This window comes from Manihot esculenta, chromosome 2 (assembly GCF_001659605.2).
Source record: "Manihot esculenta cultivar AM560-2 chromosome 2, M.esculenta_v8, whole genome shotgun sequence".
Lineage (NCBI taxonomy): Eukaryota > Viridiplantae > Streptophyta > Magnoliopsida > Malpighiales > Euphorbiaceae > Manihot > Manihot esculenta.
This window is the reverse complement of record NC_035162.2, coordinates 33,979,769-34,006,889: the sequence shown is the minus strand read 5'-3', so window position 1 is coordinate 34,006,889 and position 27,121 is coordinate 33,979,769. Positions and strand designations below refer to the sequence as shown.

The 27,121-nt window shown below is 35.6% G+C and overlaps 1 protein-coding gene and 1 pseudogene across 6 annotated transcripts; one reads left to right on the top strand and one right to left on the bottom strand.

Annotated features, from left to right (window-relative positions):
* The first annotated feature begins 1,356 nt into the window (after positions 1 to 1,356).
* On the top strand, positions 1,357 to 20,396 carry LOC110609425 (DNA-binding protein RHL1). 6 transcript variants are annotated; one of them, XM_021748988.2, is made up of 12 exons: positions 1,357 to 1,741; positions 1,826 to 1,936; positions 2,039 to 2,125; positions 2,245 to 2,462; positions 3,144 to 3,231; positions 3,420 to 3,668; positions 4,515 to 4,554; positions 4,645 to 4,694; positions 4,857 to 4,905; positions 13,127 to 13,161; positions 19,362 to 19,403; positions 19,985 to 20,396. In XM_021748988.2, the coding sequence occupies exons 1-12, from the start codon at positions 1,418 to 1,420 to the stop codon at positions 20,024 to 20,026; spliced, it is 1,335 nt and encodes a 444-aa protein (XP_021604680.1). In that variant the 5' UTR covers positions 1,357 to 1,417; the 3' UTR covers positions 20,027 to 20,396. The 6 variants fall into 6 exon arrangements, 4 of the variants coding, with proteins under 4 accessions (XP_021604680.1, XP_043807873.1, XP_043807871.1 ...); XM_021748989.2 differs by having other exon boundaries at positions 1,358 to 1,741; positions 3,147 to 3,231; XM_043951938.1 differs by lacking the exon at positions 3,420 to 3,668 and having other exon boundaries at positions 3,147 to 3,231.
* Positions 20,397 to 25,826: 5,430 nt separating this feature from the next.
* Positions 25,827 to 26,844, bottom strand: LOC122723090 (annotated as a pseudogene).
* Between the last annotated feature and the right edge of the window lie 277 nt (positions 26,845 to 27,121).

Genomic DNA, 27,121 nt, shown 5'->3' with positions numbered 1-27,121 from the left:
ACACAATACATGTAGATATATCAACACATAACATTATCCATAGTTTGTACTTGTAGGTTAAGATATGCACTATTCACTAAAATAATGCCCTAAAAGCTTGCATTTAGAACGTATCTAAAAGTCTTTTTGCACACTCCCAATAGCTTGTGTTGTTGTCCATTACACCCTTAAAAAGCTTTAGTAATATTATCAATTACACTCTCAATGGCTTCACTCTCCTTACTATTCATCACTCTGACACTAATTGATGCTCCACAATGCTTGTTATTGCACTCTCAATATGCATAAAACCATAGATTCTTTCCCTATCAAGAGATTATTATTCTACCAATTAGGAGTTCATTTTGTAACTTAGGAAATTAGAGATTTGAGGTAATTTGGCTCATTTATTATTTTTATTCTATTAATAAATTATTTAGATTACCACCTTTTAATATGTTAGCACGTGTGTATTCACTCGACAAGTTCATATACATTTGAAGGTTTATTAATTTTATTTTGAAGAGTTTGCAATGGGATGTTTTGAAAGTCGAGGATGCTATGATACTTTTTTTATAAAGTTAAGATATTACATGTATTTGACTTATTATAAATAACCGTATATTTTAATTAATTAATAAAAATTATTAATTATATGATTTAAATAATTTAACTAGTTAGTTATACTTTGTTTCCATTTTATGTTGATTGTTATTTTTATTATTTTAATTATATATTAATATCAATATTATTATTGTTTTAATGTTATTTATTTAGTATTTTAAAATAAATCTAAAAATATTATAATTTTATGTACAACAATTAAAATTAAAAAAATTAAAATAAGAATCGAAACTATATAGAATTCATTTAAAATCATATAAATACTGTATTAAAATTCAATTCTAAATATATTTTTTAAAATAATTTTATTATTTAATTTTTATATTATAAAAAATTTCACTAATTAATTTTTTAATTTCAAAAAAATATAAAAACATTCGTAATATTTTAAAAAATTTATAAATTAATATTTTTTATTAATTTTAATTATTAAATATTTAAAAAATTTAAATTATCTACTATATGCTGGATTAATTAATAAAATTTTTATAAAATTAAAAAATTAATTAAATTTTTTTTAAAAATATAAAAAAATAAATAAAAAAATATTTAATAACTAAATTTTTTATTAAAATTTATAAATAAACACATTAATATAATTGATATGAGATATTTTAATATATTTTTTAAAATTAAAAAATTAATTCCATTTCTAAAAATCAAACAACCTTCGGTCTCTGGCGAAACCGTACCGGAACCTCCCCTCGCATCAGCGTTTTCAGTCGTGTACAGAGGGAGAGAGAGAGAGAGGGGGGGAGGGGGGGGGGATACAACTCCGTAGAGAGAAGAGAGAGAGAGAGAGAGAGAGAGAAGAATGGGGAGGGCTTCAGCAGCTGCAGCATCTTCGTCGTCGAAGAAAAGTTCAGAGCCAGAGGTCTTAGAGCGGAAGAGACTGAAGAAGCTGGCATTCTACAACAACCTCTTATCGGAGACTCCAGCCAAGACCAATTCACCTCTTAACCCATCCAAGCTCGTCTTGAAACACCACGGCAAAGATATTCTTAGGAAATCTCAAAGAAAGAATCGCTTCCTCTTTTCCTTTCCTGGTCTACTTGCTCCAATTGCTGCCGGTGGCAAGATTGGAGACCTCAAAGATTTGGGAACTAGAAATCCCATTCTCTACCTCCATTTTCCCCAGGTGAGTTTTTCATTCATTGATTTTTGTGACACCCTCAAAATTCTTGGGAAAAATGTAGAAACTGACTTTAAATTTCTTACAAAGGGTGACATGAAGCTGTTTGGGACCATTGTCTATCCGAAGAACAGATATTTAACGTTGCAATTCTCTAGAGGAGGCAAGAATGTTTTGTGTGAAGATTACTTTGATAGCATGGTTGGTTTGTTTCTTGGATTGTATTGTGGTTATTTCTGTTTGATGATTTTTATTCAAGTTTGTAGGATTCATTTATCAAAAATCCTTTTGTGAGATTCCCAGATTGTGTTTTCTGAGGCTTGGTGGATTGGAAGGAAAGAAGAGAACCCGGAAGAGGCCCGACTTGATTTTCCCAAGCAAATGTTTGAGGTTTTAATTTGAATTTTTTGTTTTCTTTTGCTTTTATTGTAGTGCACAGAATAAAAAAGGTGGCTGGAAGCTTCAACATATCTTTGCTAAACTTTTTCATAACTGGTTATTTGTATCAGAGACAGGGACAAGAAGATGAATATGACTTTAAGGGTGGGGCAGGAGCAGCATCTGTAAATAAGCAAGTTGTTCACAAAAGTGGCTTTAAATATGTAGAGGATGAGTCCCCTGACACTGAGCTTGAAAATGATTTATCTGATGATAAAAACAATTTGAAAGATATGAAGGAAACTGCACAAATTCGACATTCTGGGAGAACTGCTGGGAAAACTTTCAAGTACTACCTTAACTACCATGATTGCATTCTACTTAGCTTAGATGTAGATGCTAGCAAAACCGGTGGACCTCATTTCATTTATATACTTCAGAAAGTGGTTTCCACTTTCATTATGATGCAAATTACTGGAGGGTTATGAATGGTTCATTACATTGAATTCTCAGGAATTGCTGTTTGCGGAACGTAGAAATGGTCTCCTTGCAGAACATTTGAAAGCACATACTTGATTTTACATCTATCACATAGCCATAGGCCTGAAATTTCAAACTATGATTTGTAGGCCTCCTTAATGTGCCTGTGGATACTATTGTATGCATGATTCGTACCTGAAATCCAGTCATCCACACAAGTGTTCATTTTGTGAATGGGATGTTCTTTTTGTGAATGGGATGTTCTCTAATTTGGACTTGATATTATGCACAAAAGAAAATTAAAAACAGCTGTTTTAAAACATGTTATGGTCTCTTTGCAATTTGCAAACACTTGTTTATTTAGATGCATCATTCACAAAGGAAGGAGAAAAGTAACTGATCATCCAGAATAGTCATACTATTTCTTTTCTCCTGTTATATTTTACTTATTTAAAATTTTCACTTTGCCTGAGAATTTTGCTTGGCTTGATCCTTTAGTTAATTGCTGGTTACCTCTAGTAGCAAGTTCATGACCGACCTTGTCATGAAGCAGGTTTGCAGAAGCTTCCTTTGGAGATGATTCTGTTGAAAGCATTGTGGCTGATGTAGCTAAGGAAGAAGGAGAAGAAGAAAAGAATGTAGGCAAAGAACTTCAGATTTTTTTTTTTCACTGTTGGGATATCCCAGTTCTATATAATTTGAATAATAAATATATTTGTTTTATCCTTATTGGGGTGTGTATCTTATTTTAAGGTTTTCCCCACTCCTTTTGGTTGGACTTAACAAGCCTCCCTTTTTACCAAGTGCTTAATTTTCTGAACTATAGGTAAAATCCAATACTTCTTCCACCATTGTTGACTTTGACAAGGAGGGTGCTATTGAAGGGAATTATGTTTTCCAAAAAGTTCAAGCATGTGCTGTTTCAGACACCAAGTTTAAGAAGCTCCCAGAATCTGCTGTCATAACATTATCTAATAAAGATTCTGATTCACACGCTAATCATGGTTCGCTCGTTCAAGCTACCACATCTACATTATTCAATAAAGTGCATGATAAACGGAAAGTAGAAGAAAAGGTAAGTTATGGGAACCTATAGGCTATTAGTTAAAAGTGTTGCTTCTGTAATCTCTAACACTTCGTTGCAGATTTTGGAATAATATGATGGAAATATGTTTGTGTTGGTTTTATATATTTACTAAAATTCGCTGTTCTTTGTATGTAAGGTAGATACATTTTTAGGCATACCTTTTTCATGCACGGAGCTTGCATCTAGCATTATGCTTATATGATATAGCATCATGGGTGGACTTTATATGTGCAGCTCTTTTTTATTGTTTTACATCCATTTGTACATCTTGATATTTCTAGGTACCATATTTCCAATAATTAATTCTTTCCAATTCTTTCAAAAATAAATTCTTTCCATAATTCAAGGAGGTTCCTCCATTCCAGTCTTGAGAAACTGACACAGTTTCCATCACTGGGAACTATAAGAGCAAATGCATATTTTCCATTATTTGGGAACTTCGGAGGAAAACAAATGGATTTTAAATTTTGGATTACCGTGGTTGTAGGTAATGGAAACGGGCCTTCAACGGCTGTAAAATAACTGCAAGGACCTGTTGCTAACCAAATCTATTTTTGAAAAATTGCAAAGTTTAAGAAATTAATAGATGTTTGCAAATATAATTAAAAATAATATGTATTACTATATAAAAACCAAATACATCAAATAAAGATATTACATTGATTATTCTTAGACATCATTAGCATTGATCTATATAAAACTAAAATAACTAAGCTCCTAAATGGGCATATGGAATGTGGTTCATTGTAGTAGAATCGTCAATCAGTTCCTTAAATGCATAATTTTTTTTCTTGACACAGTTACAGTTGTCTTATACTTGCTTTCTATAACCAGAATGAGCCAAGAAGTTCAAGGAAATCTCCATCATCAAAAGGTTTCTACTTTACTAATTGCTTCTCTTACAATGAGAAAAAAAGGGAGAGTAATATTCAGAAAAATAAATTAATTTTGTGATGTATACCAGCTTCTGGTCGGAAAGTGCAGCTTGCTGGAAGGAAAAGGAAGATAGATCAGGTGAGATCTATCTATGAGTTCTTAACATCTTATTACTCCTTTATTTCCTGTTTCTAGATCTAACCATCTTTTCTAGTCATAGTTATAGCTGCTTATTTTCCACTTGGGATTCGGACTTGATACAAACATGGTTGTCTGGCTGAATAATGTTTGTTATTGCAGGCTGGAGGACCTAGAAAAAGAGGGAAAGTGACTGAAGGGAAAAAATCTGGTTATTCTCTCTCTCTCTCTCTCATGACCTTTTATCAATTTGTTACTTCTGAAACTACAAGCTCTATATGAAATTTTTGGATTAATTACTTTGCTTTTTTTGCCTCTAAAAAAATAAAAACAAAAAGGGAAAAGAAGAAGAAGAAGAAGTTGGGGCCTTGGGAATTAATTGGGGAATTTTTTGTTTCCTTTCACTGAATTTTATTGTTTACTGAGTTGGTTATGGCATTTTACATACTGTTAAGGTGCGTTTGTAGAAAATGTTTCTCTAAATGCCCAAAGATTACTAATATTAGTTCTTGAAGTCTACAAATACCTTCCGGGATTAATAATTAGAGCGGCTGTATATACCTAATAAGTAGTTAATTTTGACGCTTGCCATGTGCCTGCTTTCTCATACATCTTTTCTTTCTTCTTTTCCTTCTTGCCCTAAGGTTATTTTTTATGCTTGCCATGTGCCTGGTTTTTCATACCTCTTTTCTTTCTTCTTTTCCTTCTTCCCTTCTGCTGTGGCTTTCACATTATTGTTCATAGCCCCAACAATCTCCAATTTCTTGTCTTCTTTCCTTCCAACTAAGTTCTAATTCAATTTCCTAAACATAAATTCCCATTCTTGCTTAAATCAAAATTTTCGAACTTGTAAATTGCATGAATTTACCCACTGCAAACCCCACCCATTAGTAAACAGGCATGTGGCATAGTTATGGAAGGCTCAAAGTGCACAAAGGCGTAAAGGGGTCTTGAGGCCAAGGCGCAAGGCAGGTGCATGCCCGAATGAACTGAGGTGCAAAACATAAAATATTAATGAAAAAGCAATTTTAGATGACCAAGAAGCATAAGACCTAAAATAGCATGTTAATATTTCATTTTTTAGACATATATGACATATAATCAAGAAATATATTACTTTAATAGCATGTTAATGTCTTTTTTGAAAGAAAAATAAAGAAGCAATATTACAATACCGTAATAAATTCCTCATCCTTGTCAATGGTATTTAAGGATCATTTCCAATAAACTAGAAATAAAGGAGTACAAAAAGTAGTTAAAATAAGAAGATAATAAGAGAATATTGAGAACAACGTATGAGAAGAGAGATTACAAGTGATTGGTTATCACTATTCATTGGTGATACCGATTCTAAAACTTTTTAGTCATCAATGTTGGATTCTGGATTCTGGTAGATTGGCAAATGTCAAGTCAAGAAGGTTTTTTGGTCAATGGAAGTACTTGCCGAAGGTGGAAGTAAAGGCGCACCTTCCTAGAGCCTTGAGCTTGGAACAAGATGCATGGCTAGGCACTTAAGGCATTAGGATTAGAGCTTGGTGAGCCATGAACCTGAAGCATGCCTGAGGCGCACCTTTAATAACTTTGCATATATCATTGAAACTAGAGAATGTTTATTATAGAATTTGATGATAGATGTTGAGGACGTTTGTCATTTTGCTATGTGGTATTTGTGATTGTAATATTGCTATCTATTTATTTATTTTTTGAACATAAAAAAAATCAAGTCACCATAGTTTTAAATTGTGGGCATAGCTGTGTCTGCGGCCACGGTCACGAGCAATTAAACATAATGGTAACGAGCATGCGTTATGCAAATTTTTTAAAATTATTTGCAAAGTTCATGAAATAGGTAGATTTTAGTAGATACAAGTAGAACTAAGATATACAACTACATAATAAGCATAAATACATCAAATAAATATATTAAATATATTAGCTTTAAACATCATTAGCATTAACTAATTTATATTCAAACTAATTATGTAGATAGTGATAACCAACTATATTACAAACATAAGAAATTAATCTTTTAATTCTTAAAAATGGATTTCTATTAGAAAAAATTACAGAATACCTTTTCAATCATTTTCAAGTTAACTATTCAAAAAATGTGGTATTATACCTAAGATAAGTATTAATTTTACGATTTATGTTTTAAACTTACTGTTAATTTAAAAGTTTTAAATTTATTATTTAATTTACTTTCCCAAGTTTAGAATTATAATTAGTATTAGCAAATAATAATGAAGCTTAAATGCTTATGTGATGTTATTTTATAATCAATAATGTATTTCAATAACAATAACAAATAATGAAAAGAAATAGCAAAAATAGAAAAAGGACTCGCTTTTTATGACAAGAAGCTGTGCAAGGGAGACTTGTAGAACTAGAAAGACAATTTTGAGTATAATTTTGAGAAACATATGATAGAAACCATTACTTTGAATGGCTGAAAACTTGGAAATGTAAAGGAAGATAACAGTGTGAGCGTGTCACTTTTGGCAAATGCATTATAATGGCCGTTACCATTAGCAAACTACAGCTGTTATTGTTATGTAATGGTGGTAGCAGTCGTTACTCATATAACTCACAAGAGGCCTTTAAATAACGGGGTAACAGGTAATGAACCCCTCAAAAACCTATAAATAATGACTGTTACGTAATGTAATGTCCGTTTATTAAAACCATGCTTGCCACATAGGTATAGTTTGAAAAAAAAAAATCCCATTTGACTTGCTTCATTAGATTGGATATACTCTTTAATTGATCTAAATTTTCAATGAAATTTCCTTAATTTCAAAATTCTATATAATTGTGCCATGATTTAACATTTGGATGCAGAAGTGCAAAAAATGCTTGGATTCCTATTATCATTTTGCCTAAAAGTTGAAAAAATAAATTGAGGACTGGAATATAATTGAGGTGTGCTTTGCGCATGGTACAAGGTGTGCCCCTAGGCAAGCAGGTGTATGTTTCAGTGATGTCGCTTGTCTTTGCCTTTAGAGGTATTGAGGATTGCATCTGGTGTGCTTTTAACAACAATAAACTTTTACTCGCCCACCAGTTTTGGACTCTAGCAACTATAAATATCGTCATGACTACAGATATATGTGTTAAGATCACGAGCTAATGATCTAGTCATAGGACAATTGACAGAGTAATCACTTTCTTCGGTAGTCCCCTTACCCTTGTTCTAATTACGTCATCGCCTTGCTGAACCTATGACATTGAAATAAATGGAAATAGGAGCTCGTTGGAGGGAGCTCTTAACACCTCAAGACTCTTTAGGAGGAATCTCAACTCACAAGTGATTTGTAAATAATTTAGCTGATGCCTTTATTGACTTAAGAACCTCATATATATAGTGGAGGTTCCATGAATACATCTTAAGTCTAAATTAAGGGAAAGTGTTGACTGATGTAGAGGATATTATAGGGATTTTATTTCCTACTTCTATTGTAAGTATTCCTAACTAGGTGTATTGTAAATATTCCTAATTAGGTTGATTCTTTGTGTATAAATAGCCAAACCTTGTAAAAATCAATTCAATTAAAAGATAATAAAAATTCTCAAAATTCTTCATAGTATCATAGTCTTAAACCTGATTTTAGGGTTTCAATTTGGGTCAGTTTCAATTTTAGGGAGCCTTAACTCAATTGGTACTGCCACACCTAGGGTCTCCTCTTGCCTCATCGCCACCACCAGCAGGATCATTGGAGTGTCGCCGGCCTGTTCCCAACTTTCAGCACTGGATCTCCGAGCGCGTGAGCCTCATGCGCTGGCATAGTGGTGCAAAAACTTTTATTTCCGTCGGATCTTTCTCCCTAGGCGTTGTCGGAGTTTTTCCTGGCCTATTTCCGACCACTTCTTGCTACTTTTTCGTCGTCTTGGTGTTGGGTTAGGTCTTTTTGGTGTTTGCAGCTTCTATTGGATTGTTTTACAGGTTCTTTATTTGGGCAGTCTCTTTTGCTTAGAACTGTTGTTTTGTTGCTCTTTTATAGTCTGAGCATAGTAGACATGAAAGCGACTAGTGAGGGTAATGTAAGTGCTTCTCATAATGCTTCCATTTCGTTTCTTTGTAATGATGCTTCATGGATTATTGATTCCGATGCTTCCATTTCGTCTCTTTGTAATGATGCTCCATGAATTATTGATTTTGACGCAAATAGATACGTGATAGGCTCTTCTAAAAACTTCTTTAATTGCCTTCCATATCTAAATAAGGATACTATCAGAATAATCAATGGCTCTTTCACTACTATCTCTAAAACTGGTTCTATCGGTTATACTCTAAATATTAAGTTATCATCTGTTCTCCATGTTCCTCATTTTCATGTTAATCTTCTATTCCTTAACTGTAAAATTGAATTTTTTTTTTGATTAGTGTTATTCAGGATCTTCAAATCGAGAATAGAATTGACAATGGTAGATTGCATGATTTTCTTATATATACTGGAAGGGAATCCAAATTCTAGTTCATCTCAGACCTTTTTTGGAGAAAATATAGATGTCAACTAAGAAATCATAAAGTGGCATAGACGGTTGGGACATCCATCCTTTTATGCTTTAGAAAAACTTTATCCTGACTTATTTTTTAAAACTCGGTTTGATTCTTTATTTTGTAATGCTTGTGAATATGCTAAGTATACAAGAACCTCTTAACCCTCAAGTAACAATAGGAGTATGATTCCTTTTATGACTATCCATTCTGATGTTTAAGGACCTACTTAGGCTGTCTCACTATCTGGTAATCGTTGGTTTGTTACTTTAATTAATTGTTACACTCGCATGACTTGGGTTTTTTTGATAAAGATAAAAAGTGAAGCGTTTTCTTGCTTTCAATCATTTTACAAGATGATTTGTACTCAATTTAATGCTAAGATAAAAATTTTGAGAAATGATAATGGCACAAAGTACATGGATAGTCGTTTTTATGCCTATCTGGAATCTAATGAGATACTATATCAAACTAGTTATCTTTACACTAGTGCTCAGAATGGTATTGCTGAAAGGAAAAATAGGTAAAAATAGGTAAAAATAGATACTTGTTGAAAGTAGTTAGATTTTTTTTTTTCACAATGAATCTTTCCAAAATCTATTTGCCTCAAAGTTCTTACCTTTAATAGTCCTTTAGAGGTGCTATAAGGAAATAATACTTATACTGTTTCACAAAGAATGTTTGGGTACACGTGTTTTGTTCATTCTAAGACAGCTGGGAAACTAGATTTAAGGGCTCTTAAATGTGTGTTTGTTAAGTACTCTCCCACCAGAAAGGTTACAAGTGTTACCATCCCCCACCTAGAAAATATTTTATCAATATGAATGTTACGTTCCGAGGAGAGCAATGAGAGAGAAGTCCTAGTTCTGTGACTCTAGAGATTTCTAGTTCTGTAACTCTAGAGACTTTAACTCGGGAGAGACTATTGTTGATTAGAGAGATATAATTGGGCATTTGGATAAACTAGATTTAAGAGATACTTAAGAAGAGACAAAACAGAATCAGAAAAAAGCTATTGTGCAGCCTACACAGTGTCATGAATCTTCCTTTTCTCCGTCTGGTGAGTCATCTCTAGCCCTTGAGTCCATTGATGATCTAAACAAACCAATTACTTAAAGAAAAAGGAGATAGGTCTTGCACGAAACATATTATATGGGTTTGAATATGTGTAAATTGACTAACTTGTGTAAATGCACATGGGTTGCTTGATCGCATGGGTTGACCCCATATAATTCCCAGTAGACCCATGCAACCTTCTGAGCTCTCTTGATTCTTTCTTTCAGCATTACATGGGTCACTCTCAATTGCATGGGTCTAACCTGTTTAAATCCCAATGGACTTGTGTAACCGTCTGAGTTGATGTGATGTGTGTTTCTTGGTTACACGGGGTGCTCTAATTACATGGGTACGCCCGTTGTATTATATGGGGTTGTTGGGTACTATATTTTCTCTATTTCCAGCTTGGTTTTCCTTTGAAAAGTAGATCTCCTAAGTATTCTAAAGTTCCTGATAAAGGGAAATTTGACAAAATAGAACAAAATAAATAGATAAAACAATAAAACAAGATGAATTCAATACTAAAACACTTAAAATGAAGATCATAGATTCTATTAAATATAATTACATCAATCACGATGTCCTTTATCATTATAAGTTTTCATTCAGGCTTGTGCTTGTTCTAATTTAACCCGAATATCCTTCAGAACTAGATCACGTTCATGCAATGCCTGATCTAGAGCTGCTACCTGCGCACTCCATGCTGCATAGGATAGTAAACGAGGAGAATCTCGGCGATATACTATTCAAAAAGGGGTGGATTTGAGGGCTGAGTGAAAAGGCATATTATACCAATATTCTGTCCATGGAATCCATTGAATTTAACTCTTCGGTTTGTCACCTACAAAACACTTGAGATACATTTCAACAGTACGATTAATTACTTCGGTTTGCCTATCTGATTGGGGATGATAAGCAGAAGAGAAAGCTAATTTTATACCACTCAGGTGAAACAATTCTTTCTAGAAGGTGCTAGTAAAAATGGTGTCTGTCACTGACAATCGATTTCAGCAACCCATGTAAACAAAAAATATGTTGAAAGAAAGCATGTGCAACACTTACAGTTGTATAAGGATGTGAGAGGGGAATGAAGTGTGCGTATTTTAAAAAACGATCCACCACCACAAACAGAATAGATTTGCCATGTACTTTGGAAAGTCCTTCAATAAAATCTATAGAAATGTCAGCCTAAATTTGAGTTGGAAATTGTAGCGGCTGTAACAAACCAGCAGAAAGTATGCCTTATGTTGTTGAAAAAATCATTGCGGAGCCTTTGCAACATTTTCTGAGTGCCTTCATGAGTGCTCTCATGAATCGCAATGATAATAGAAGGAAGTAATAGAGAAGTGGGCATTAAATAAATTTTGTTGCGAAAGAAAATAATGCCATCGCTTACCGGCTAATCTTTCCCAAGCTTGCTATGTTCTATCTGCTGTTGTAACTTAATAAGAGCTTGATTGGATGCATGTTCAGTTTTGATGGCGTCAAATAGTAGTGTCGGTTGTGAAATGGCCATCAAGGTGGCATCAACTTCATCTCGCCGAGACAATGCATCAACCATTTTGTTTAAAGTGCCAACCTTATATTCCACTCGGAAATTAAATCCAAGGAGCTTGCTAATCTAATGTTGTTGGGGAGAGGTAGTTACGCATTGTTCCAGCAAAAATTTTAAACTAAAATGATCAGTTTTGATGACGAAAACTCTACCCCATAGATATGGATGCCAGTGTTGAATTGCTTTAGTCAAGCCAATTAATTCCGTTTCATAGGTTGCCAATTTTAAATGTCGGTATGCCAGCTTCCGACTAAAAAAAAAGCAATAGGATGGCCTTGTTGTTGAAGAACAGCACCAATCCTATTCCCTCCTCCAGATGCATCACATTCCACCACAAATTCTAGGTCAAAATTCGGAAGTTGCAAAACAGGGGCTGAGGCAAGGGCAGCCTTTAATTGGCAGAAGGGAGCTGAATCTTCATCGGTCCAACGAAAATTATTCTTTTTCAACAAAGAGGTGAGAGGCACAACAATGAGCCTATAATCTTTAATAAACTTCCTCTAGTATCCGGCCAATCTAAGAAATCTGCGGAGAGCCTTGGCAGTGGTTGCTATCGGGCAATCAGTTACTGCAGCAACTTTACTGTCATTGACATACACTCCATCTCCAATAATAATGTGGCCGAGATAAGTCACTTTTGATGCACCAAAGGAACATTTGGATCGTTTCAGAAAAAGATGGTGGGCATGTAACAAGGTGAAAACCAATCGAAAGCGACTGGGATGGTCCTCCCATGAGCTGCTAAAAATTAAAATACTGTCAAAGAAGACGAACACAAATTTGCATAAATATGGTTGAAAAACTTCATTCATGAGTGCCTGAAAAGTAGCAGGAGCGATAGTAAAGCCAAAGGCATGACTAAAAATTCAAAATGTTTGTAGTGGGTGCGAAAAGCTGTTATTTGTACATCTGATGCATCCATCCAAATTTAGTGATAACCAGATCACATGTTTAGCTTAGTGAAGTATTTCTATTGCGCTGGTACCTCTTTCCCTTGAAGGCATCCATAACATATGTCTCCTGGTCGGGGCATATGGAAAATGAGAAAGAACTGACCTTCAAAAGTCATCATTTGATAATATCAGTATTATAATCTGAATTTACATAAATACTGTTCGAGTCCCATTTGCTAATCTTTCTGCACTTTTTTGGTTCCTGTAATATATATGTTGGAAATATATATATCAAGAAGGTTTGAATTGTAATCTGTCTTCATGAACATATATGTTTACTCCCACATGCATATTTCTGGTAGGTTTAGATTCCAAAATAGGTGTACAGCTACATCTAGTTTGCTAAAAATTGATTTTAATGTGACTGCAGGGACAGTAACGGAGGCAAAGATGAAAGTATATGAGGTACCAACCTGTATATTTTAAGAAATTTGGTGCTTATGATACTGCAATAAGAATTACTGGTGGCTTTTCCTATATTTTTAATAATTTTTCTCTGGTCATAATGTCCGAGATTCCAAGTTGTATTGTTCTATGTTTTAGGTGCTCAAGAAAAGAGAAGAAACAATTTTATAGGAGTAACTATTTAGTTTTTCTTTTTTTTATTACTCTGCATTTTGTATCTATATACTTGGGCTCCTGGGAATCCCAGGTGGAAATGTTCATGCTGGTTAATGATAAGCGGTGCTGGGCAAACTTTGCCTCTTCGACAAAGGTTATTCCAAGTGTACTAGTTTTGTCCCATTGCTTTTGTTATTTTTCCTTGTGGGTGCAGTGACATTTTTTACAAAAACACAGATAAATGATATGGTGAGATACGAATTGTGAACAGAAGGAGAAAACCCCTTTGAGCTTCAAAATGTGGCACAATTTATTCTTTGAATCACTTGTTGCCATTTAACTTTATAACGCCTGCTCCATTTTTTTTTTTTGGGCCGTGCATTGGGGCAATGTGAATAGCCCTTGCCCTTTGAACTCCTCTTTGTAATTTTACTTATTGTTTATATCTTTGTTATATTGATAGAATCAATGGTCTCTTATTCCCATGGAAATCCATTACTAACTGAACATGATGATGGAAACTTGAAGAAATGGTTGCTTTTCCTGTGACTTATAACGTTATAGGAGAATATGAATTGGTGTTTAGTTGTGTGGAATGAAGAAACCGAAGGGACTCTACTTAAATTTCCCTAGCTCTTGGAAACGCTTAATTTTATGAGTAGCGAGTAGACTCCTAGGCAGATTATTGGTGAAGAGTTTTTTAGAGTTCTAAGACATGCAAATACATTTCAAGTTCTTTACTTTAGTCAAATGTGCAAATGAATGCCATATTCCTTTCTTCTAATTTCTTTTTCAACTGAGATATTACTTTTTTCCCCCTCCAATTGGCCTATGGCTTCAATTAGCATTGTTTCAATATTTTACTAGACAATTGTGTTAGAGCAAGACTCTAACAGTAAGAGAAATTACGGAAATGGAATAGAATTAGAGAAGGAAAAGAGTGTTTGGGAAGAGAATAGAGAAGAGAAATGAGATAAATAGGCTGTAATTGTATTGATAATTTTCAATGCCTTTACATGTGAGTATCCCTGCTATTATATACGTGTACCAGTTGTCATAACAGAAACAACGGAGTCATCAATTAGTTATAACAACATTATAGAGAAGAGAAATGAGAGAAATAGGTTGTAATTGTATTGATAATTCTCAATGCCTTTACATGTTAGTATCCTGCTATTATATAAGTCTACCAGCTGTCATAACAGAAACAGCTGAGTCATCAATTAGTTATAACAATATTCCAGACACTTCTTTTTGCTCTCTTATTCAGCCTATATTTCTTCCTATAATACATGACAATACCCCTGCATTAGAACTTTCTTGACCCTAAGAAAGGGAGTCGAAGAAATTGAGCAGTAATAAATGTCCTATTTTCCCAAGTAGCATCTTCCATAGGTAAATTATACCATTTAATGAGAACCTGTTCCACCTGTTCTGTTCTCCTCATGATGAACCTGGTCTGCAAAATTGATTCAGGGACAACAATTGCTTGGTTGTCCTGTAGCTTTGGCAAATCTGTAGTGACACTCACCTTATCTTTCACCTTCTTTTTGAGCTTAGAGATATGAAAAACAGGGTGAATAGAAAAACATGTAGGTAGTTCCAATCTGTATGCTACCTTCCCAATCTTGGCAGTGATCTTATAGGGTCCATAGTACTTAGCAGACAGTTTCAGAGAGTGTCTTAAAGCCAAGGATGTCTGTCTATAAGGTTGCAGCTTCAAGTACACTAAATTCCCCACGGAAAATTCTCTTTCTGTCCTCTTTTTGTCAGTTTGTTGTTTCATTCTGTTTTGAGCCTTTTCTAAGTTCTCCTTAAGAAGTTGAGAGAGTAGCTGCCTTTCTTGTAAAAATTGATCCACTACCTCAACAACGATTTCATTAGGCAACTGAATAGGAAAATTAGGAGGGGAGTAACCATATAGTGCTCGGAAAGGAGACATTTTGAGGGCACTATGAGGTGAAGAGTTGTACCACCACTTTGCCATGAGGAAGCCAGTGAGTCCAATCTGAGATAATTCTCTAAATATTGATTGACTCTCTTAGTTTGGCCATCATATTGGGGATTATATGCTGACTGAAGGCTAATTTAACTCCCAAGCATTTAAATAATTCCTACCAAAACAAGTAGGTGAAAATTTTATGTCGATCAGAAATAATTACTTGAGGAATGCCGTGGAGTTTGTAGATATTGTCTATGAAGAGATGAGCCACTGTGATTGCGGAATAAGGATGAGATAAGGGCAGAAAATGTGCTACTTTAGTGAGTCTGCAAACCACTACTAGTATAGTGTTCTTCCCTTTTGACTTAAAAAGCCCTTCAATGAAATCCATGGAAACCTCTTGCCAAGCATGAGAAGGAATGAATAAAGGTTGTAATAAGCTTGGATAAGCACAGTTTTTTCCTTTGCATCTGGCACACACTTCACATTCCTTGATCTATACTATGATATCTTTTAACATCCTAAGCCAATAAAAATACCTCTTCAGTTTAAGATAGGTAGCATGAATACCAGAATGTCCTCCAATTGGAGAGTTGTGATAAGAATCTAAGAGATTCTGCCTCAATGTGGTGGAAGTGCTGACCAACATTCTGCCCTTGTAAAAGAGAATTCCATTCTTGAATTGATAATTTTTGACAGCAGCTGGATCTACTGATAACTACTAATCAATTCCTCTAACTTGGGATCCCCTTCATAACTAATAGCCAAATATTGCATCCAAGTAGGTACCACTACTGAATGAAGTCCAAATAACTGCTGGTCATCTTTCCTTTGATAACCTCCCAGAAAGGGAATTTGCAACTTTGTTTTCAACTCCCTTTCTGTATAGGATCTTGTAGTCTAGACCCAACAATTTAAAGATACCCTTTTGCTGCAAATTGGTGTGCAATCTTTGCTCAAGCATGTATTTTATGCTTTCATGATCCGTTTTGATAAAAAACTGCCCTTGCTCCAAGTAATGCCTCCATTTGCTGACTGCAAATGTAATGGCTAAAAGAAACATTTAGATAACTTAGCAAAGAGTTGCTATTCTAGCAGGATTTGAAACACTACTTGCAGGTGCTGTAATTGTTCCTCCATAGTCCTACTATACACCAAAATATCATCAAAGAATACTAGAGCAAACTTTCTGAGATAAAACTAAAATAGGTGATTCATTAAGGCCTGAAAGGTGACAGGTGCATTAGTCAGCCCAAAAGGCATTACTTTGAATTTAAAGTGACCATGATGAGTCTTAAATGTAGTTTTACGAACATCCTAGTCCAGCATCCTGATTTGATGATATCCAGCCTTCAAATCGATCTTGGAAAATGCCTTAGCTTCTCTCAATTCATCCAATAGATCATCTATCATAGGTACAGGAAATTTATCCTTAATAGTCACTTCATTCAATTTTCGATAATCCACACAAAATCTCCATGTCCCATCCTTCTTTTTGACGGACAAAACTGGGGAAGAATATGGGCTATTGCTGGGCTGGATGATAGAGGCTGCAAGCATGTCAGTTACTAGTTTCTCTATTTTGGTTTTTGAGGGTATCTATAAGGTCTGATATTTACTAGTTGGGCATTGGAATGGAGGGGAATAACATGGTTATGGCTTCTTATAGGAGGCAGGCCTTGGGGTTCCTCAAAAATTTTATGGTTCTATTGCAACAGTTGTTGTAATTCTCTATCTTCTACGGCTGCAATGGTAACAGTAGCTAGGACATCAGCCATTAACTGCTCCTCAGTTTGCCAAATACAGAAAATAGGGGTCTGGAAGTCCACCCCCTTTCTTTGCAAGAGATTTTTAGAGCACCTTAATCCAGATTGTAATGCTACGTCTCCGATCCCTTTCAACAACATGGGCTTCTGCTGACTAGTAATTGTAATGGATGAGGTTTCAAAATCGAACAAAACAGGGTTATGAACCTTAAGCCAATCAACTCCCAAGATCATGTCAAAGCCTCCTAGCTCCAATATTTTCAAATTAAACTGGAACTCTATCCCTTGTATCTTCCACTTAAACTCAAGACATATATAATTACATCTCAATTTCCTTCCATCTGCTATTGTAATGGCAGTGTGAGGTATTTCTACTAACCCCAACTTTAACTTCTGAGATATCCTTTTGTCAAGGAAACTAGTAGTGCTCCCACTACCCACCAAAATAACCAGTTGTCTGTTTTTGTGAATTCCCAATATCCTGATAGTATCGATCCCATGACTCCTTCCAAGGCATGCACAGATAATGTAGCATCTCCTGCATCCTCTTCTACTTCAACACCCTTCACCTCATACCACTCCTCAATCCCTTCTCTTTTTCTTCTCTGCAAATAGCAGTGTTTTGGTTTTGCACTGGTGTCCTGAAAAATATTTATCTCCATACCTGAAACAAGGTTTGGATTGGTGTTTGGCAGGTAGGTTTAAGGTGAAAAGTATTTATCTCCACACCTGAAACAAGGTTTGGATTGGTGTTTGGCAGGTAGTTTTAAGGTCTTAGGGGTTGGGTTTGTAACGTTTGGATGTGAGGTAGAAGAATTACTGCTAACTGACTGTTTAGTAGCAGTAGGGTTAGAGTTACTCTTCTGGTCAATGTTTGGTGGTCTTGAAGAATACTGGTATGTTTGGTATGGCTTGGAGTAAGTGTTTGCACGGTTTACTTGGGCTGTTTGGCTAATATTTGAGGGTTTAAAAGGTTTAAAGGAACTAGTATTGCCTTTGAGTTTATTTTTATCTACTAATTGCTCCTGTAAACTTACTATTTCCACTGCTTGAGCAAGAGAAACAAGTTTCATCGTCTTTACCATCAATCTAATTTCATTTTTTAAGTCCCCCAATAAATCCAGAGAGAAAATACGACTCTCCTAATTCAGGCATTACCCTCTCCATTCTTATTCTCATGTCCTCAAACTCCTCTTGATATTCTTCCACATTATTCTCTTGCCTCAACTTCATAAACCCCTATACTATATCATCTAATCCCTCATCTCCAAATCTATTGCAAATCCCTCTCTCAAATTCTTCCCAATTGTGTTCTCCGCTCCTATTCCAGTTATGGAACCTAGCATCAGCCTTATCTATTAGGAATAGGCTAGCTAATGGTACTTTCTGTTCCGCAGGAACTCTGTATATCTTAAAATATTTCACACACTTTCTTAGCCAAGCTCTTGGTTCCTTCCCTTCAAAAGAGACTAACTCAATCTTGGGCAGCATTTGAGTCATTTTATTATAGCAAAAGGAATTAGGAAGAGTACCTAAGATGCCTTTATCCTTAGCTGGCATGGGCTAATTCTCTTTTTGATTCCAGAGCATTCCCTTACTGTCCATAGAATATGATCGGAGAATTCTATTTTCTGATCTGCTTCCTCCTTCACTAGAACTTACGGTTTCCTTGCCCTTTCCAGCCACATGTTTGATCATTAAGGCTCACAAATCGTCCAGTACTGTATTAGTCTGGGAATTCTTCCTCACCTCCTCCTTGAATTCCTCTCCATTTTTTGTCGATTCCTGCAACATTCGCACTTGTTCTTCCAACTCAGCGATTCGTACCAGTATTTCTGAGTATTCACGTGCTCTAACACCAATTATTTGAGCAAGACTAACAATAAGAGAAATTACGGAAATGGAATAGAATTAGTGTTTGGGAAGAGAATAGAGAAGAGAAATGAGAGAAATAGGCTGTAATTGTATTGATAATTCTCAATGCCTTTACATGTGAGTATCACTGCTATTATGTAAGTCTACTAGCTGTCATAACAAAAACAGCTGAGTCATCAATTAGTTATAACAACGTTCTTGACACTTCTATTCTCTCTTTTATTCGGCCTATATTTCTTCCTATAATACGTGACAAATTGCTTATTCTGTCTATATTAGCAATTTGAATTGGTTAGATAAAGTAGCTTTGTGGTTGGTTGAGAACTTGAAATTGTCTTCTTGGTTCATCTGTGGTTTATTTATTTATTTATTGTTTACATGTTAATCAATAATAGTAAAATTATTATTATTATTTTCCTATTGTTCTACCAACAAGCAATTAACGTTGAATCAACTTGTAGGTTGAAGATGACGATATTGAAGAATTCTCAAGCTCAACACAGGTTTGACAAGAACTATGCTCCATTAACTTTTATATTGTAGAGTGATACCATCAGTATAATATCATAACTTTTATTTGAAGCCGGATTCAGACTTTTTCTCACAATTTTATTTAGCTAAAACATTTAAATTATCGGGTTAATCAACTTTTGCATTTTTTTCAATTGTAGCAATCAAGTTATATTTAATAGGTAAAAGTACATGAAATTGTTAACACGGGCATGGTGATTAGGAAATATATATAATCAATGAGCTCTGTAATTTTCATTAAAATAATGTGTCTATGAAAAAACCAGTACAAATGACCAATTACTAAAATTTAAACTAATGTCAAATTTTGATTAAATTTAGAAAACGAAATTATTTGGGCTTAGTTGAATTGTACATGAATATTTGAATTTTCTTAATCATTTGGCTTTTGAAGAATTGTCATAATTTCCCTGCATTTGTGCGCGTGTGTTGGAAGTAAGCCTCAACCATTGTTATTACATTATGGTGATGACGTTCCGATAATATTGAAGATGCCCTGCAGTAGTATTTATATAATTGACCTGTTGGTTTTCTTCATTTTATTGTCATGCAGTCTCCGGATACCGATGAAAGCGATGAAGATTGGACAGCTTAAGATTAGAGTTCAACTGAAGGACGAAAATCCCAATCCAAACCTCAACATTATATCCTATCTGAATCTAAAATCCAATGGTTTGTGTACGAAGGCTTGATGAACTTCAGATTTTTTTTTCTTAAATTTTTTAATTTTTTTTCTCCAAATGAAATTGTGGAACGCATTTTTGTTTTGGGAGAATCTAATTTTTGTATTCATCATAATTTTAGAGATATATACAAGAGCTCCTCTTTATATACAAAAGTAGAATAGGAAACTAGATATAATAGGAAGCGAATTGAAATAGGAATTCACTGATTATTCTCTGAACCATGTATTGCATTTATCATGGAATTCATTCAATTATGGGATTCCCATACTTTTTCTCAAAGTCGGTTTATGGATATTACACATGTTAAACTTGCAAATCAAAGTGTGGAATGTGTGGAATATTATAGTACTGATAGGATTTCTTGCAATGGATCTGGTTATGGATCTTTGGGGTAGAGGTGTGGAATCTGTGGAGGAAGGTGGATTGGTGATTTCTTCTTTCTATCTATTGTGAAATAAATATAAATTCGTTAGAGAGAATTTAAAAATCTCTTGAGTTCAGTACTCAGATACTTTTTTGGAAAATTTTATTCATGTCTTCTTTATTGGTCTGCTGAACTTAGATATACAATGGAATAACCATCTCCTACAAATGGGGAAAACATAGAGGATCACTTTCCTACAATTGTGGAATTTAAATAATTGAAAGATACTGCTAACACCACTATTTATGTCATGAGTAACAATTAAAACACGGAGAACATGGCAGTAACATGATTATTGCAGCACTCAGTTTATGGCAGTAGTATCTCAATTGTCATTGATTTGGCTGAGTCATTGATCTTGCTGACCTGGTTGTAACATGGAGGATCACTCTCCTACAATTGTGGAATTCAAATAATTTGAAAGACATCGCTAACACCACGGTTTACATGATGACTAATTATTAAAATATGGAGAACATGGCAGTAACATGATTATTGCAGCACTAGGTTCATGACGGTAGCACTAGGTTCATGACGGTAGCATCTCAACTGTTGTTGATCTTGCTGACCTAGTTGTCTTGCATCCTTTTCTTCTTTTTATGAGTGAACTGTTTGTATATAATCAAAGAGCCAGATAACATTACTCCCCCTTGCTCCATGTGCTTGTCTGCAAGAACAAGATTAGGGAATTGCCATTGTAATTGAGAGGCATTTTCCAACGAAGCATACCCCAGTGAAGAGTGTTGCCAATGGACAAGAACTTCTAAATGACCTGATTTCACAACCTAGAATGGCTAATGGTTGCTTTGGAAGGGGCTCCGGAACATCATGTGGCAGTGGCAAGGTACTAGCAGATTGGCCTTCAAAGTATTTCTTAAGTTTGGACACATGAAATACTGGATGGAGGTGTGATTCGGATGGCAAATTTAATTGGTAAGCCAAGGGACCAATGCGTTTGACGATGGTAAATGACCCAAAAATTTTGGAACTGAGCTTTTGATTTCACCGAGCACTCAAAGAATGTTGGCAGTAAGGTTGCAATTGTAAAAGAACTTGATCACCTTCACTGAATTGAACATCACGATGATGGACATCTTATTGAGCTTTCATTTTGTGCTGTGTGGTTATGAGATTTTGCTTTAAAGAAGATAGAATGACATCACGGTGTTGAAGAGCAATATCAACTGCATATATGTTGGAGTCTCTGGACAATAAAGACAATAGGCGAGGGGGTGACCGACCCTAAATAACTTCAAAAGGAGTGGTTTTCAAGAATGAATGGTAACTTGTATTGTAACAATATTCTGCCCATGCTAACTAATCCATCCATTTGGTAGGCTATTCACTTGTGAAGCATCAGAGGTACATCTTTATTGTACGATTGACAATCTCTGTTTTCCCATCTGTTTGAGGATGATAAACAGAACTAAACAGAACAATTTCGTCCAAAATGCACTTGTGAAGGTGACATCCCGACTGCTAATCATTAGTTTTGGCAACTCATACAATTTAAACACATAATAAAAAAAGAGGCAAGCAACACTTTATGTATGGGTGTGCAAGAGCTTGAGCAAATTTTGAAAATCGATCCACTACCACCAATATGGCATTTTTTCCTCGAGACGTGGGCAAGCCTTCAACAAAATCTAAAGCAATATCTCTCCAAATTTGAGATGGAACATGTAAAGGTTGAAGAAGGCCAGCTAGTTGTAATGTTTATACTTTGTAGCGTTGGCAAATATTGCATGCTCTAACAAAGTCCTTCAACTGACTTTTAATTCCAGACCAATGAAAATCACGAGTGATGCGCCGAGATTGTGCAAGGTAGTGAGAACCATATGAATGGAAGGTGAATTCTCTGGCAGAAAAACTCTATTCTTGTAAAAGAGAAAGCCTTATTTAAAACTCCATTGTGGGGCTGTTATACCTTCATTAATTGCCTGCAACAGTTGTTGATTGTCGGGGATTGTTGTTATTCACTCCTGATTGTATCAAACAAGCTAGGTTGGAGCATAGAGATTGCCATCAAGAAGGAAGTATCCTCATCGCGGCGGGAAAGAGAATTAGCTACTGTATTATGCCTACCAGGTCTGTATTCCACGAAAAAGGAAAACCCATCAGTTTGCTAACCCAATGTTCTTGAGTAGAGGATAATACCTTTTATTCCAATAAAAATTTCAAACTATAGTGATCTATGCAAACTAAAAACTTGTGCCCCCATAAATAACACTTCCAATGTTTAATTGCTTTGACACAACTGATTAATTCTTTTTCATAAGTGGGAATTCTGCGGTGCCGTACTGCCATGGCTTGATTGAAGTAAGCCACAGGTTTGTTATGTTGAAGGACTGCCCCGACACCTGAATCTGATGCATCACACTCAATCACAAATAATTGCTCAAAATCAGGAAGAACCAACATCGTAGTGGTAGTCATGGCCTGTTTTAATGCGTTAAAAGCATGAAGAGATGCATCCATACATTGAAACAAGTTTTTCTTTAACATAACTGTGAGAGGGGTAGCAATGATGCCATAATTAGAAACAAACTTACGATAATAGCTTGTGAGTCCTAGAAAACCACAAAGATCACGAATGGTGTTTGGTTGTGGCCAATCCAACGTTGCAACAATCTTGGATCTATCAACTTGGACTCCTTTTGATGTAATTACATGACATAGGTAGGTGATTTGAGGTTCAGCAAATGAGCACTTTGATAGTTTGAGAAACAAGTGATGTGTAGTAAGAAGTTGAAATAATATCCACAGATGTTGTAGGTGTTCAATCCACATGCTGCTAAAGACAAGTCAAAAAAATACTTGGATAAACTTTCTCAAGTAGGAGCTAAATACCTCATTCATTAGTGATGGAAAAGTTGAAGGAGCATTTGTGAGACCCAATGGCAAGACCAAAAACTCAACGTGGCCGTGATGCGTGTGGAAGGCAGTCTTGGCAATGTCAGGTGAAAACATACGTATCTGGTGATACCCATACCATAAATACAACTTCGTAAAAAATCTAGCTCCTCCCAAATTCTTCTAACAATTCATCAATCACATGTATTGAAAATTTATCTTTGATCGTCCTATAATTGTGTTCCCGATAGTTGAAACAGAGCCGCCATGAGCCGTCTAATTTGGGAACCAAAATTGCTGGAGAAGAGAATGGGGGTTGGATGATCCCTTATTGTAACATGGCAGCACGCTGCTTTTCAATCTCTTCCTTTTGTGCATGCGGATAGCGATATTTGGCTCCAATTGGATTCAATGATCACAACATCTAAAAGGTGGAAGTGTAACTGGTTCTAAAAAGAGGCTTGCATACTCAGCCAACAATTTTTGTAATTGAACATTCTGATCTTGGAGAAAGTAGATGGCCTTTGGTTGTTCCGGTTCAGGGGACTGAATGCCTTGGAGTTCAACCTGTCTTCCTTACTTAGAAAAGATCATCTTCATATGAGAAAAATCTAGAGGATCGGTCCCATTGTTTTAAGCTAATTGATCCCCAAAATAATATCAAATCCACTTAGGGGCAAAATAAAAAGGTCAGTAGAAAAAAAAAAGAGACAAGTGTAAAAATACATTTCGGCATGTACCAGGGCTACTGAGTGTTTCTGCATTGGCTACCATCACCCTTAACCCATCCCTTCTATCAATTTCAACCTTCAATTGGTGAAGAAGATGTGAATCGACGAAGTTATGGGTACTACCAGAATCAATCAAAACAAATACCTTCTTTACGTACAGGTCCCTTTAAGCTTTATTGTTCGTGGTGTTTGAATTTCAGTGATGGCATTCAAAAAGATTTATGGCGAGGGATTAAGCTCTCCTAGTGTTTTTGGATCTACGGGTTTCTTATCATCTTCTACTAAATCGAGTCAAAATAATTTTTTATGCCCACGAATGAATGGCTCATCACAATTGAAATAGAGCCCCCGTTGACATCGTTCTTCCATGTCAGCTAGGGAAAGGCGCCTCACTGCTCGTGATGGTGACTACATTGGAAGTGATGAAGGTGGATTAGGAGGTCGTCTATTTTGCATTGGTAGAATGGTGGTTCTAGCAGATAAATGCTTGCTTTCGTACAAGCGAGACATGCTCATAGTAGTGGCAAGGTCCATTGGATGGTGCAATTCTACTTCCATGGCGATGTACTCTTGTAAGGCACTAGCTAAAGTTGAATATTTTGTGTTTGGGTGAGAGACCCAGCCTTAGAAGAGAGAGATTCAAATAGAGTTTGGTAATCTGCTACGGTCCCTATTTGTTTAAGTTTTACCAATTATCTTAATTTGCTGCGAATGGGTGGACTAGAGCGCATGTGCCATTATTGCTTAAAATCATCCCATGTTAGATCTAGATAGTCATTCAACAATTGAATGAACCATAATTGAGCATTTTCCTCCAAACGGAATGAAGCCAAACTCATTTTTTGTCTTTTGTCGTTTGTTGATGACAAAAAAAAAATGTTCATAGTGATTTGACTGGCCCAACAAGTCTTCTTGGCCATTGAATTAAAACATAAAGAATATGGCAGTAACGTGATTGTTTCAGCACTAAGTTCATGGTAGTAGCATCTCAACTGTCATTGATCTTGCTGATTTGGCTGTCTTGCATCCCTTTCTTCTTTCCATGAGTGAACCATTTGTATATAATCAAAGGCCTGCTAACAAGTAACCATTCCCTTTGTAAACACATTTGCCAATTGCTCCTTCAAAGGCATATAAGAGATGGTTAATGAGCCATTTATGAAGCCTCGGTCAATCTTTATACGATTGGTTTCATCATATTAAATTGGATTGTGGATGACCTTAGTAGCAGCCTTGTTGTCATAGAGCAAGGATAGACAATTTGTTTTTGGCAATTTCAAACTCTTCCATCAACGTCCGCAACTGTAACAGTTCATAGAAGCCCTATGCCATAGCTCTACACTTTAGCACTTGATTTTGCTGTTACATATTGCTCTTTTATTTATTTATTTTTATTTTTTTATCTTTAAGTAACTAGATTCCACCAATAAATGTGCAGTAAATCCATGTTGACATTCTAGCATCAAAAGATTTAGTGTAATCCGAAACCTTTAATGAAAAAAAAAAAGCAAAAGATTTGAGAGAAAATACTTGATTATTCCCCTTAAGCCAATTGGGGTATATATAATACTTACAAGAGTACATATAATAAATTAATTTTTTAATTATAGTCTAATCATATTTCAATCATATGACACAATTATATCCCTAATTATCACTACAAATCTAGGCTATTTACAGAAATAATCTCAACACTCCTCTTCAAGCTATAGCGTACATATCATATGCTCCAAGCTTGTTACAAATATACTTGATTCGTGGTCCTCGAAGTGATTTTGTGAAAACATCAGCTAGCTGATCATTTGAGTTGACAAAGCTAGTAGAAATGCATCCGGACTCAATCTTTTGTCTAATAAAATAGCAATCCACCTCTATATGCTTCGTCCTCTCATGAAAAATGGAGTTGATGCAATATGAAAGGCAGCTTGATTATCACATATCAACTTCATTTGGCCAGTGTTGCTATATTTCAATTCCTGAAGGAGTTGTTTCAACCAGATGAGTTCGCATGTTGCTAAAGCTATAGCTCGATATTCCACTTCTGCACTTAATCTTGTAACCACACTCTGTTTTTTACTTTTCCAGGATATGAGATTCCCTCCAATCATAATACAATATCCTGAAGTAGATCGTCTATCTGAAGGGGAACCTGCCCAATCTACATCAGAATAGCCAACAATTTGTGAGTGACCCTTGTCCTCATAGAGTATACCCTGTCCTGTAGCTCCTTTGTTATATCAAAGAATATGAATGACTGCATCCCAGTGACTACTGTATGGAGCTTGAAGAAATTGACTAACCACACTTATAGCAAAGGAAATAACTGGTTGTGTGATAGTGAGATAATTAAGCTTGCCGACTAATCTTCTATATCTAGCAGGATCTTTAAGTGACTCCCCCTGTTCAGGAACAAGCTTAACATTTGGATCCATGGGAGTGTCCACATGTCTACAGTCTAACACACCTGTTTCTTTCAATATATCCAAAGCATATTTGCGTTGAGAAATTGCAATACCTAGTTTAGACTGTGCCACTTCAATTCCCAAGTGATCGTTTAGGATCCAGAAAAATAGGGTTTTACAATGGTTCTGTAAACTTAGAAAAAGCCCCCTTAGAGGAAGGCAATCCTCCTTTTTATCTGTTTTCTTTTGTCCACTAGTGACATATAACAAACGGTCTGTCATTGGGCCACCTGTCCTTGCCATGTTGATTCGGACGTACGAGAATATCAGATCCCTGCCTCATGCGTAACGGCCTCTGATTCCCCCCGGGCGCATATGCGGATGGACCCAGAGGCGAATGGGCTGAACTCCTTCCTGGTTTCGAGCCGAGTCGGGAGATAAGGTTAAAACTGAGCCCAGAGAGGATCCACTCGATGGACCGTGAGGGTTGGACCGGTCTGGTTAAGAAATTCAGATAAAGCCTGGTCGCGAGGCTGAGCGAACAGGACCCAGTTTGCACGAGTGACTTGGGGACCTCTAAATAATGGGCTATTG

What these genes read in the sequence shown, in the direction of transcription:
- LOC110609425 (XM_021748988.2), top strand. Translation starts at nt 1,418, where the DNA reads ATGGGGAGGGCTTCAGCAGCTGCAGCATCTTCGTCGTCGAAGAAAAGT. An exon ending in ACTGCTGGGAAAACTTTCAA is followed by an intron (nt 2,463 to 3,143) that starts GTACTACCTTAA and finishes CTTGTCATGAAG; the next exon opens with CAGGTTTGCAGAAGCTTCCT. An exon ending in GGAAAAGGAAGATAGATCAG is followed by an intron (nt 4,695 to 4,856) that starts GTGAGATCTATC and finishes TTGTTATTGCAG; the next exon opens with GCTGGAGGACCTAGAAAAAG.